This window comes from Callithrix jacchus, chromosome 6, assembly GCF_049354715.1.
Source record: "Callithrix jacchus isolate 240 chromosome 6, calJac240_pri, whole genome shotgun sequence".
Taxonomy (NCBI): domain Eukaryota; kingdom Metazoa; phylum Chordata; class Mammalia; order Primates; family Cebidae; genus Callithrix; species Callithrix jacchus.
The window spans coordinates 153506735-153521213 of NC_133507.1; the positions used below are offsets into that span (position 1 = coordinate 153506735).

Consider the following 14479-nt stretch of genomic DNA (forward strand, 5'->3'; position numbering starts at 1 on the left):
ATGTGCATAGAGTTGTTTGTAATAATCTCTGATGATGGTTTGAATTTCTGTAGAATCCATGGTGATATCCCCTCTATCGTTTTTTATTGCATCTATTTGATTATTTTCTCTTTTCTTTTATATTAATCTGGCTAGTGGTCTGTCTATTTTGTTGATTTTTTTCGAAAAACCAGCTCCTGGATTTATTGATTTTTTTTGAAGGTTTTTTTGTGTCTCGATTTCCTTCAGTTTTACTCTGATCTTAGTTTATTTCTTGTCTTCTGCTAGGTTTTGAGTTTTTTGATCTTGCTCCTCTAGCTCTTTCAATTTCGATGATGGGGTGTCAATTTTTATCTCTCCTTGCTTCTCATGTGGGCATTTATTACTGTATATTTTCCTCTAAAGACTGCTTTAAATGTGTCCCAGAGATTTTGGTATGTTGCATCCTCATTCTCATTGGTTTCGAAGAGCATCTTTTTTTTTTTTTTTTTGAGACGGAGTTTCGCTGTTGTTACCCAGACTGGAGTGCAATGGCATGATCTCGGCTCACCATAACCTCCACCTTCTGGGTTCAAGCAATTCTCCTGCCTCGGCCTCCCGAGTAGCTGGGACTACAGATGTGCATCACCATGCCCAGCTAATTTTTGTATTTTTAGTAGAGACGGGGTTTCACCTTGTTGACCAGGATGGTCTCAATCTCTTGACCTCGTGATCCACCTGCCTCGGCCTCCCAAAGTGCTGGGATTATAGGCGTGAGCCACCGTGCCTGGCCTCAGAGAGCATCTTTATTTCTGCCTTCATTTCATTGTTTATCCAGTCAACATTTAAGAGCCAGTTGTTCTGTTTCCATGAAGCTGTGTGGTTCTGAGTTAGTTTCTGAATTCTGAGTTCTAACCTGATTGCACTGTGGTCTGAGAGACTGTTTGTTATGATTTCCGTTCTTTTGCATTTGCTGAGCAGTGATTTACTTCCAATTATGTGGTCAATTTTAGAGTAGCTGTGATGTGGTGCTGAAAAGAATGTACATTCTGTGGATTTGGGGTGGAGAGTTCTGTAAATGTCTATTGGGTTTTCTTGTTCCAGGTCTGAGTTCAAGTCCTGGGTATCCTTGTTAATTTTCTGTCTGGTTGATCTGTCTAATATTGACAATAGGGTGTTAAAGTCTCCCACTATTATTGTGTGGGAGTCTAAGTCTCTTTGTAAGTCATTAAGAACTTGCCTCATGTATCTGTGTGCTCCTGTGTTGGGTGCTTATATGTTTAGGATCATTAGCTCTTCTTGTATTGATCCTTTTACCATTATGTAATGTCCTTCTTTGTCTCTTTTGATCTTTGTTGCTTTAAAGTCTATTTTATCAGAGACGAGAATTGCAACTCCTGCTTTTTTTTTTGCTCTCTGTTTGCTTGGTAAATCTTCCTTCATCCCTTTATTTTGAGCCTTTGTGTATCCTTGCATGTGAGATGGGTTTCCTGGATATAGCACGCAGATGGGTTTTGGCTTTCTATCTAATTTGCCAGTCTATGTCTTTTGATTGGGGCATTTAGCCCATTTACATTTAGGATTAATATTGTTATGTGTGAATTTGATGCTGCCATTTTGATGCTAGCTGGCTGTTTTGCCCATTAGTTGATGCAGTTTCTTTATTGTGTTGATGCTGTTTACCATTTGGTATGTTTTTTGGAGTGGCTGGTACTGGTTGTTCCTTTCTATGTGTAGTGCCTCTTTCAGGAGCTCTTGTAAAGCCGGCCTGGTGGTGATGAAATCTCTGAGTACTTGCTTGTTCACAAAGGATTTTATTTTTCCTTCATTTATGAAGCTTAGTTTGGCTGGATATGAACTTCTGGGTTGAAAGTTCTTTTCTTTAAGGATGTTGAATATTGGCCCCCACTTTCTTCTGGCTTGTAGAGTTTCTGCTGAGAGATCTGCTGTGAGTCTGATGGGCTTCCCTTTGTGGGTGACCCGACCTTTCTCCCTGGCTGCCCTTAGCATTTTCTCCTTCATTTCAACCCTGGTGAATCTGACGATTATGTGTCTTGGGGTTGCTCTTCTTGAGGAATATCTCTGTGGTGTTGTCTGTATTTCCTGGACATGAATATTGGCCTGCCTTGCTAGGTTGGGGAAGTTTTCCTGCCTAATATCCTGAAGAGTATTTTCCAGCTTGGATTCATTCTGTCCGTCACATTCAGGTACACCTATCAAATGTAGATTAGGTCTTTTCACATAGTCCCATATGTCTTGGAGACTTTGTTCATTCCTTTTTACCCTTTTTTCTCTAATCTTGCCTTCTCGTTTTATTTCATTGAGTTGATTTTCGACCTCTGATATCGTTTCTTCTGCTTGGTCAGTTTGGCTGTCAAAACTTGTGTATGCTTCGCGAAGTTCTTGTGTGATGTTTTTCAGCTCCATCAATTCACTTGTATTCTTCTCTAAGTTGTCTATTCTCGTTAGCATTTTGTCAAATATTTTTTCAAGGTTCTTAGTTTCTTTGCATTGGGTTAGAACATGTTCTTTTAGCTCACAGAAGTTTCTTATTACCTACCTTCTGAAGTCTGATTCTGTCAGTTCATCACACTCATTCTCCATCCAGCCTTGTTCCCTTGCTGGTGAGGAGTTGTGATCCCTTGTAGGAGGAGAGGCGTTCTGGTTTCGGGTGTTTTCATCCTTTTTGCACTGGTTTCTTCCCATCCTTGTGGATTTATCCACCTGTTGTCTTTGTAGTTGTTGATGTTCAGACTGGGTCTCTGAGTGGACGTCCAGTTTGTTGATGATGAAGTTATTTCTTTCTGTTTCTTAGTTTTCCTTCTAACAGTCTAGCCCTTCTGCTGTAGGACTTCTGAGGTCCTCTCCAGGCCCTGCTTGCCTGGAGATCACCTGCAGTGGCTGCAGAACAGTAAGGTTTGCTGCCAGTTTCTTCTTCTGGTATCTTTGTCCCAGAAGGATACCCGCCAGATGTCAGTCTGAGCTCTCCTTTATGAGGTGACTCTTTGGATATACGTGGGTCAGGGAGCTGCTTGAGGAGGCAGTCTGTCCTTTATAGGAGCTCAAGTGCTGAGCTGTAAGCTCCATTGTTCATTCAGAGCTGCTGGGCAGGTATGTTTAAGTCTGCTGCAGCAGAACTCATAAACCCCCCTTTTTTTCCCAGGTGCTCTGTCCCAGGGAGTTAGGGCTTTATTTATGAGTTTCCATTGTGCTCCTGCCTTTTTTTCAGGGCTGCCCTGCCCAGCAAGGAGACAGCCTTGTCACTGTCTGCCTGCTGCCGTGGGCTCTGCCCAGCTGCTGTGTGAGCTTCCCTGCAGTCCTGTTTATACGGGTGTAATTAGAACTGCCTCGGCAATGGTGGCCCACCTCTGTAATGGCAGGTTGCCTCAGCAATGGTGGACTGACTCAGCAATGGCGGACTACCTCCATAGTGGTGGAGGGCTTTGTTAATGGCGGACGCCCCTCCCCCACAGAGCTGGACCTTCCCGGGTTCAGCTGTGCTTCCTGTGAAACTCTCAACACAGAGCATTTCCAATTGCTGTTTTTTTTGTGGGAGTGGACCAGTCGAGCCTGATCACCTGGCTCCCTGCCTCAGAGCCTTTTTTTTAGTTGAACAGTCGACTCTCTCACAGGTGTTCCAGTCGCCTGTTGAAAAGTCACCTGGATCTGTGTGATTTCCCATGCGATGACCCACTGCAACGGCTGAAACAGCGGCGCTGAGATTCGTGGTGCTTTTTTGCCTGTGGGGCTTTTTTGGCCTGGCTCCCTGTTTCAGTCCCCTTTTTAATCAGATGAATGGGTAACTCTGCCTTCCCGGAGCTCCAATTGCCAGCTAAAACGGTGCCCAGCCTGTGTATTTTGTATGTAGAACTGCCGTGTTGGGGTGCCGGCAAAGCAGCTGTGCCGGCCAAAACAGCTGTGCTGGTGACCCGTGGGGCTCCTCTGCCTGGGAATCTCCTGGTCTGTGGGCAATAAAAATTTGTCTGGAAATGTGGTGTCCACCCACCCTTTGTGCTTTCACTGGGAGCTGCAATCCTGAGCTGCTCCTAATCAGCTATCTTGGATCCCTTAATAGTGAGAGACTTTAATACTCCACTGATAATATTGGATCATTGAGACTGAAAATTAACAAAGATATTCAGGACTTGAAATCAGCTCTGGATCAATTGGACCTGATAGATATCTACTGAAAACAACAGAATATACATTCTTCTTATTGCCACGCAGCACTTACTCTGAAGTTTATCATTTAATCAGAAGTAAAACACTCCTCAGCAAATGCAAAAGAACTGAAATCATAACAAATGGTCTTTTGGACCACAGTGCATTTCACTTAGAACTCAAGATTAAGAAATTCACGCAACATTTTGCTACCACACGGAAATTAAACAACCTGTTCCTGAATGACTTTTGGGTAAATAATGAAATTAAGGCAGAAATCAGGACGTTCTTTGTAACTGCTGAGAACAACAGCGCAGTGTACCAGTATCTCTAGGATACAGCTAAAGCAGTGTTAAGAGGTAAATTTATAGCAGTAAATGCCCACATCAAAAGCTAGAAATATCTCAGGTTAACAACCTGTCATCACAACTAAAAGAACTGGAGAACTAAAAGCAAACAAACCCCAAAGCTAGCAGAAGACAAGAAATAACCTAGATCAGAGCTGAACTGAAGGAGATAGAGGCATGAGAAGCCCTTTAAAAAGTAAACACGTTCAGGAGCTGAGTTTTTGAAAAAGTTAATAGGATAGACCACCAGCTAGACTAATAGAAGTAGAGAAGATTCAGGTAGACACAATCAGAAATGATAAGGGGTAGGCTGAGTGCAGTGGCTCACACCTGTAATCCCTGCACTTTGGGAGGCTGAGGCAGATGGATCACTTGAGGTCAGGATTTTGAGACCAGCCTGGCCAACATGGCAAAACCCCCTCTATTAAAAATACAAAAATTAGCTGGCTGTGGTGGCATGTGCCTGTACTGTAATCCCAGCTACTCAGGAGGCTGAGGCAGGATAATTATTTGAACCCGGGAAGTAGAGGTTGCAGTAAGCCAAGATCGTACCACTGCACTCCAGCCTAGGCGACAGAATGAGACACACACACACAAAAGTTAAAAATAAAAATACACTATACTACAGGGATACAGTAACCAAAACATTATGGTATTGGTATTGGCATTGCTATTGGTATTGCTACTGGTGTTGGTACAAGACACGGACCAACGGAACAGAATAGAGAACCCAGAAATGAGACTGTACACCTACAACCATGTACATCTTTGACAAACTTGACAAAAACAAGCAATGGGGAAAGTATTCCCTATTTAGTAAATGGTTCTGGGAAAACTGGCTAGCCGTATGCAGAAAATTGAAATTGGGCCTCTTCCTTACACCATATACAAAAATCAACTCAAGGTGGATTAAAGACTTAAGTGGAAAACCCTAAACTATAAAAACTCTAGAAGAAATCCTAAGCATACTGTTCAGGACATAGGCACCAGCAATGATTTCATGATGAAGACACCAAAAGCAATTACAGCAAAAGCAAAAATTGACAAACGGTCCCTAATTAAACTAAAGAGCTTCTGCACAGCAAAGAAACTATTAACAGAGTAAACAGACAACCTACAGAATGGGAGAAATTTTTGCAAACGACCCATCTGACAAAAGTCTAATATTTAGCATCTGTAAGGAACTTAAACAAATTTACAAGAAAACACAACCCCATCAAAAAAGAGGGAAAAGGACATGAACAGACCCTTCTCAAAGAAGAAATGCATGTGGCCAACATTTGTAAACGAAAGTTAGGGAAATGCAAATCAGAACCACAATAAGATGCCATTTCACACCAGTCAGAATGGCTATTATTAAAAAATCAAAAAACAACAGATGCTGGCAGGGCTGTGGAGAAAAAAGGAACACTTTTACACTGTTGATTGGAGTGTAAATTAGTTCAACCATTGTGGAAGACAGTGTGGCGATTCCTCAGAGGCCTAGAGCCAGAAATACCGTTTGACCCAGCAATCCCATTTCTTGGTATATACCCAAAGGAATACAAATCATTCTGTTACTAAGACACATGTCCGTGTTATGTTCATTGTAGCACTGTTCACAATAGCAAAGATGTAGAATCAACCTAAATGCCTATCAGTGATAGTCTGGATAAAGAACATGTGGTACATACACACATTTTCTATGAATAATTTGTGGCCATAGAAAGGAACAAGATCTTGTATCCTGCAGGGACATGGATGGAGCTGGAGGCCATTATCCTTTAGCAAACTAATGCAGGAACAGAAAACCAAACACTTCATGTTCTCACTTACAACTGGGAGCTAAATGATGAGAATACATGGACACAGGGAGGAGAATGACTCATACTGGGGCTTGTCAGAGGTTGGGGTGTACGAGGAGGGACAGGGTCAAGAATAGCTAGTGGATACTGGACTTAACACCTGGGGATGGGATCATCTGTGTAGCAGACTACCATGGCACATGTTTGCCTATGTAACAAATCTGCACATCCTCCACATATACCCTTGAACTTAAAATAAAAGTTGGAAATTAAAAAAATAAAAGAAAGAAAATGGTAAATTTGTATTTAATAAGACTGCAAGATCAAATTACATTACTTTCTATGTAAATATTATCAGCCCACTGTAGTATCATTGACTTTGCCTGCTGATCAGAAGCCCTAATTAACAGATATATGTTTTTTATATTTTAAAAGGATAGGAAATTAATTATAGATGCAGTTGTTACTAAACATACTTCCAAATATGAGGTCCTGGGCAAATTAAAAAAAACCTTACTAAAAAACTGCTGTGCTTAAAAGTTTAGAAACAACTGATCTAATTCATTCTTTTTGTTTTACAGATGAGGAAATTGAGGCTCAGAGAAGTTTCTTGGCTTATCCAGTGTCCCATAGGAAGTTAGTGAGTTTGTTCAAGAAAAATACTTGTACCTATAGTAGTAGCAGACAATTTCTAAAATAGATCATTTTTTAAAAAGAGCACATCATGTCACGTGAATTTCTTTTTATGAGAATGTGTTGGACATTGTTCATCTAATGTTTGCTTCCCTTTTCTCTTTCCCATACATATATTGATTTTCATCTGGGCATCTGCCTATTCCCCAGATTCCTTGTACTTTGGACAAAATTGATCCCAGTTGCCAAGCTGGGTCTTGGTTGTCTTATACAAGTTGCTTGGTATACTTGGTTTGCCTTATTCCAGTAGAACTTTCTGTAGCAATGGGAATGTTCTAATCTATACTGTCCAGTACTGTAGCCACTAGCCACATGTGGCTGTTGAGCACTTGAAATAAGTCTGATGTGACTAATAAACTTAATTTTAAAATTATATTTAAATCGCTACATGTGGTTAGTGGTCACTTTATGAAATGTCATAGCTTGAAACCTTTGCCTCTTCCCATAGGCCCATGACCTAAGCAGTCTAGTCAGACTGAATCCTGCTTGGAATTCTGTGTCATAAGTAGTTTTCTGATGGATATGAACAAGGCATCATTTATCCCCTTTTGCTATTAGCAGCTATCTTATGACTTGCCAAGTATTGTACATAGAAGGGTGAAGAACTAGAAGCGAATCTGTGCTCCTACATTAGATCTAAGGCCATTAGTGAACCTTGGATTGAGTAACCCTGAATCCTTGCCTACCTTTGGACTTCCAATTACATGAGCTAATTTGTTACCTTGGATATGTAAGCCAGTTTGAGTTGAATATTCTGTCATTTCAGTCAAGAGCAACCAAGCAGATACAAAGGGACAGTTAGGCTTCATGTTTCATATAAGGCTTTTGAGTCTCTGATGGGCACTGTCATGAACAAATTTTGTAATTGAGGGAGAGGGCTTTGCAGCTAAAGGTGATGTGAACGACCGGTAGTTCCACTCTACTGCTTGCTTGCTAGGTGAACTTGGACAAATCACTTTTCTTCTTATAACTCAAGGTTTTAATTTGTAAGTGAGGATTATGCTATTTTACAGCTTTAAGAATAGGGGTCCAAGTGGGTTTATACACATACCAGGCTTTATGTTACTTGCTGGGGAAAGAAAAAGGTAAATACAAAGTAAAATCTGGATACCAGTCTTTGGGTGCACTTAGTCCTTAAGAGGAGAGACCGTAACAGACATGTGTTCTGGATCCTGCCTGCTGTAGCCCCTTCAGTGGGAAATCCCCCTACTAAACTGGTAAATACAGTCTGTTCTTGTCCCCAGGGCCTTGCATGGACCATGAGTAGACTCCTGTCCCAAGGAAAACCAACATATTGACTGGCCAGTGATCCACTAGTTATTTTCCTTCATGGCTTGAGAGCTCTGAAGCTGAGATATCACATAGAGTCAGGGCTGGAAACAAAGTTTTTAGGGAAAAGAGGCTCTAGTAACCATAGACAGTGGCATATAGACAAGAGGAACAGATTTGCAGGGAGAAGGAGAAGCCATTCAGAGAGGAAGGTGGACAAGGTAGAAGGAGGTGTGGTGGAAAGAAGGAGAGAAAAAATGAGGACAGTGTATTTCCTGGGCCTTGAAGGGTGAGTAGTGCTTGCCATGTGAAAGAGGATGAATAATATTCTTGGTATGAACAGGGTCACAGAATTGGTAGGTAGAATAATACCTATAGTGGGATTAGTACAAGATGCACAGTGGGGAGCCTGGAAAGGAGGCTAGGAAAAAAATAGGCTTTGATGAGTTTTCGCAGAATTACCTATGGCAGCTTAGAGCTCTTGATTGTGAAGAGTCATCCAAGGTTGTTAAAGAAAGGAGACTGGCCATTAGAAAAGGGAGAAACTGGGGCATGGAGGGGAACCGTTAAGACTGGAGATGCTGGAGAGAAAAACTATGCTTTGAAAGAAAAATAGTATACCTGTTCTTAGCTGTTATTGAGTTTTTTTAAATAATTTGGACTATATCTGAAATTCTTGTGGGCTATAAGTCTCCAAACCAAAGCTTTCAAATCTTTACTTTTAAAACTGGGTATTGTACCCCTCATTCTAGTACTCAGTATTTACCTTATAGTATGCTGTTTCCTTATGTGGTACTGAAACTGTAGATGACAGTACTAACACCTTTGCCATGCAAGTCTTAGAACTCCAGCCAGGCCGGCATGAATATGCTCAAACAGTTGCAAAGTGGTTCCATTCCTTTTACCTTGGGATCTACACCTACCCCCCTGTGCCCCTGAGAGCAGGAAGAAGTTAGAATGGTCTTTGCCCTTTTTCCATCTTTATTAGCTAACACTTTAAGATTAAGGTGTTATAAAACTCAAAGGGAGGGATGGAAATCACCATTGCAGAATTGTAACTGAGACAGTGAAAGAGAGCTGACCTAACCAATTCCATCTTGCTTCTAACCTCCAAGCTATCCTTATTCATTCCTGGGAGTAGGTTTTGGGAGGGGCTTAGTTTACAGATTAAGACAAAGATGATAACAGCCCTTTCCCAAAACAAACCTCCTTCTTGCCTGAAGACTAGATTGTCTTTGTAGGACTAACAAGTTAAGCACAAGATTAGAAATTATGGTTTAGGAGTCATGCTGCTGGAGCATTCTGACCCTCCCTAAACTGCTGATAAGATTAGTGCTTGAGATATTTTGCAGATACTGCACAGGATGGATTAGCTGGCACCACACAGATTGATAAACTGGCTTATCTGATCTTGTGGCCCCCACCTAGGTACTGACTCAGGGCTAGAGGACAGCTTCGTTTCCCTATGATTTCATCACTGACCCAACCAATTAGCACTCTTGACTCACTGGCCCCTTACCCACCAAATTATCCTTAAAATATCTGATCCCCGAATGCTCAGGGAGACTGATTTGAGTGATAATAAAACATCAATTACTCCCATCCCCCTGCCCAAAAGACTAGAGATGCTGGAAGACCTGACTAAGAGCAATAGCAGCTCGAATAAAGAGGAAAGATGAACAATACATTTCAGAACTAGAATTGACATTGTTCCGTGGCAGGTCTGATATGGTACTTAGGCGGAAAAGGATTAATGAATGAGAATAACTTGGTTTCTAGTTAAGCAACTGTGTGGTGCTGATGTTCTTAAATGCAAAAAAAACAAAAAAAAAAAAACAAAAAAAAAACTAAACTAAAAAAACAAGGGTGAGAAGGACTATGAATTTAGGTTGTGATTATATGTTGATTTGAGTTTCATAGGGGACATTCAGGTTACGACATCCAGTGGGCAATTGGGAATAGAAGTATAGACCCATAAGAGGGGTGGTGAGAGTTATACATATGAATAGTGTCAGTTGAAGCTATGGGAAATCAATGAGATTGTCAAGTAGGTGGACTATGATTGAATTACCTGAAGTAATCATCCTATAATACTGGAGCACAATCTGGTCTGAGGTTTGAGAAGTAAATCTGATAAAGATTTCAAGAGCCTTGAACAAGACCTAGAAGAAAATTATCTGGAGTGTCTTAGTCTATTTTCTGTTGGTTATAACTGAATACCTGAAACTGGGTAATATATTATGAAAAGGAATTTGTATCTTACAGTTATGGAGTATAAGAAGTCCAAGGTCAAGGGGCTGCATCTAGTGAGGACTTCTTGCCAGTGGGGATTCTGTACAGAGGCCTTAGGCAGCATGGGGCATCACATGCAGAGGGAGCTGAGTGTGTTAGCTCAGGTCTCTCTTCCTCTTATAAAGCCACCAGATCCACTCCCATGATAACCCATTGATCCATGAATGGATTAATGCATTCATGAGGGCAGGCACCTCTAAAGTCTCCAATTCTCAGTACTGCCACATTGGAGATTAAGTTTCACCATGTGTTTTGGAAGGGGACAAATATTCAAACCATAGCAGGAAGTCAGAAGAAAGGGATGATAACTCCCTCCCTCCCTCCCTCCCTCCCTCTCTCCCTCCCTCCCTCTCTTCCTTCCTTCCTTCCTTCTTTTGTTCTTCCTTCCTTCCTTCCTTTCTTTTTTTATGAAAAGACGAGATTTCACCATGTTGGTCAGGCTGGTCTTGAACTCCAACCTCTGATGATCTGCCCGTCTTGGCCTCCAAAGTGCTTGGATTATAGGCCTGAGCCATCACGCCTGGCTGGGATGATTACTTCCAAGGAACAAAGGAATACCTCTGTTTCCCTTAGCAGGTATCAGGTGATTGAAGATTATTTTTATTAAAAAAAAAAAAACCAAAACCCACTTAATTTCTCTCTCTCTTTTTTTTTATTGCATTTTAGGTTTTAGGGTACATGTGAAGAACATGCAAGATAGTTGCCAGGTACACACATGACAGTGTGATTTGCTGCCTTCCTCCCCTTCACCTATATCTGGCATTTCTCCCCATGCTATCTCTCCCCAACTCCCCACCCCCTGCTGTCTCTCCCCTATTCCCCCCAACAGACCCCAGTGTGTAGTGCTCCTCTCCCTGTGTCCATGTGTTCTCATTGTTCAACACCCACCTATGAGTGAGAACATGCGGTATTTCATTTTCTGTTCTTGAAAAACACTTAATTTCAATAATTATTTAGATTCAGTCTGTCAGCCCATTTTGCATTTAATCTTTATATTGTAAGGATTTATTGAAAGATAAAAGTTCAATTTGATATTTACAGAAGTACTTTATACTTAGGAACCTGAGAATCAACTCCATGTGGGATGGTTTATGTCTTCATTCTAACTTCTCTCTCCCTGAGATTCTGAGGCTGTTTGTCTGTGAATGATATGGTTTGGCCCTGTGTCCCCACCCAAATCTCATCTGGAATTGTAATCACCATGTGTGGAGGGAGGGAGGTGATTGGATCTTAGAGTTTGTTTCCCTCAAGCTGTTCTTGTGACAGTGAGTGAGTTTTCACAAGATCTGATGATTCTATAAGTGAAAGTTCCTCCATCACTCTTCTCTCTCCTGCCGCCTTGTGAAGAAGGTGCCTACTTCTTCTTTGCCTTCCACTATGATTGTAAGTTTCCTGAGGCCTCCTCAGCCATACAAAACTGTGAGTCAATTAAACTTTTTTCCTTTATAAATTACCCCATATCAGGGAAGTTCTTTATAGCAGTGTGAAAACGACCGATACAAGGCTGGCGGAGTGGCTCACGCACAGGATTGCAGATCCCCCAGCACTTCGAGAGGCTGAGGTCGGCAGATGGCTTGAGGTCAGGAATTTGAGACCAGCCTGGCCAACATGACAAAACCTTGGCTCAATTAAAAATACAAAAATTAGCCTGGTATGGTGTCAGGCACCTGTAATCCCAGCTACCCAGGAGGCTGAGGCACAGGAATCACTTGAACCCTGGAGGCAGAGGTTGCAGTGAGCTGAGATTGTGCCATTGCACTCCAGCCTGGCCAGTAGTGTGAGACTTGGTCTCATAAAAAAAAAAAGTCAGACTAATTCAGTGAAATTAAGCTTCATGTCTTCAGAGTCTAGGAAGGGAAGGCCAATCAAGTAGCTCTTCCCTTTTTATTCCTCTGGTCAGGATATGCCAGGTTTATTCAGCTGAGTAATGAAACCTTTTGGGTGACTCGGTGTTTTACCTGCTTCTTTAAGCTTTTATGTGTTTTTTTTCCTTTGTTAGGGACTCTTTCATGGTCACTATTTAGAATTATTCGTGCCTGCAATTTCATCCTACTGCCATTGATTCCTTTTGGATTACTTTAGATAATTCCCATTCTCCTTAGAGAATTTTCAACTAGGTTTTTCAAGTCATGCAGTAACATGCCAAGGGAAATCTTTGCCTGACTAATAGACTTGGAGTAATGATGGTTATAACCTGTTGAGATTTTCGAAAAGCTATTGAAGAGTTTAGCTATTGGCTAAAAACTGGGTCGTATGGCTCTGAATGAGGAGAGGGAACTGACAGTTGCCCTATTCCAGCTATAGAATGTCCACCATTAAGGACAGATCTTATTTAACATTTTACAATTGAAAACTGTCCCTGGTTTTCGGATAATGCTAAAACAACAACCACCACCACCCACCCAATTCAAAACATTCAAAAATGAATGTGCCACCTCTGTGCCTGTAAGTGGAACCAGCCTTCCACCCTTCATATCTTTTCTAGTCCCTTGAGCAAAAAAAGCTCAGCTGTACTGTGAAGTTCCCCATCTCTGCTCTGCAGCTAGCTGACTCCCATGTGGCCGGTCCCCTTGGCTCTGACACTCATTTAAACTCTGTTTCAGAGCCCCTTTGGTACCTGCTACTGCGCCCATGACCCTGCAGTTCACCCAGGCCTCATTGCACTTTCCCTTCCAGGTATGAATATGCTCTGTGCCCCACCCTGGTGCAGTGGGGCCAGGATCCAAACCTGTCTGGCCAGCTCTGTTCACTTCTGCCTCAGGGAAGGAGGTTGCAATGAAATGTGGCAGCACTCTTACTAGGACGAAAAAGTACTAAACAAGAGTTTTTGCCAGTCATTTTTACCTCTTAGTGCTTCATTTTCCTTATTTGTATGAAATTTTATTATTTGTATGAAACCTTGTCTTAGTTACTTCACAGGTTCTTGCATAAATCACATGATTCTTGCATAGATCAAATGAGGTCATGGAAGGGAAAGCGCCTTAAAGAGAGTAAAGCATAGCATTTCATGTTGGGCATTTTCCAAACCATTTTTGAAGTCTATTGCCTCTTGAACTAACAAGAGTCAAATGAATCTTCCTGCAGAGGTTCTCAGACCACATGGTGTCAGTGATGAGCTTTAATTACTCTCTGGCAGGTCCCTTGCCCACGGGGGGCCTCTTCCCTGCCTCTCCAACCTTTGCTCTTGCACCTGCCCAGTCAGACCTCAGGGCCAGCCAAATCAGGCGCTGTATTATTGTTCCTGAGCACTCCCTTTCCTCTTTGGCCCTTTTGTGTCTGTGCTTTATCTTTTCTGACATGAATGCCACCTAGTTCCCCATCTTCTGTGAAAAGGCCTCCCATTCTTCAAAGGTCAACTGTCATTTTAGATATGTATTAGATATTTATTACTGTGTAACAAATAGCACAAACTTAGTGGTTACAAACAACACATTTATTATCTCACAGTTTCTGTGGGTCAGGAATCTGGATAGGGCCCTTCTGGGTTCTCTGCTTCAGGGTTTCTCACAAGGCTATAGTCAAGGTGTCGTTTATATGAAGGTGGACTAGGAAAGGATCTGCTTCCAGGCTTCTATGATTATTGGCCAGATTCAGTTCTTTGTAGGCTCTTGTACTGAGGACCTCAGCTCCTTGCTGTCCTCGGCTACTTGCTCCATGGGCCTCTGTGTGGGTGCATGCTTGATCAGATCCAGAGAGTCAGCTGGCAAGATGGAAGCCACAGTCTTATAGAAGCTAATCATGGAAGTGACAGGCCATCATTTTTGCAATATTCTGTTGGTTAGAAGTCAGTCCCAGGTCCTGCCCACACTCAAGTGGGGGTGATTATACAGGGCACAAAGACCAGAAGGGTGGGGGATTATTGGGGATCATAGTAGAGTCTGCTTGTCACAGATGGTTCCCTTATCAGCCTTTACTTACTTTTTTCCAACCACATGTGTGATCTTTTCCTTTTGTGAGTCTTCTTTATAACAACAT

General features: G+C 41.9%; 1 protein-coding gene across 18 annotated transcripts in view; it reads left to right on the forward strand.

Annotated features, from left to right (window-relative positions):
- DIS3L2 (DIS3 like 3'-5' exoribonuclease 2) overlaps positions 1–14479 on the forward strand; it is a 385922-nt gene that overhangs the window by 142788 nt on the left and 228655 nt on the right. The window contains exon 6 of one of the 18 annotated variants that reach the window (XM_078328832.1): positions 6832–6886. The exons of the other annotated variants lie outside the window; for them this stretch is intronic. Within the exon in view, the coding sequence (XP_078184958.1) occupies positions 6832–6886 (55 nt within the window). The remainder of the gene's footprint in view (positions 1–6831; positions 6887–14479) is intronic. 18 annotated transcript variants of the gene reach the window in all.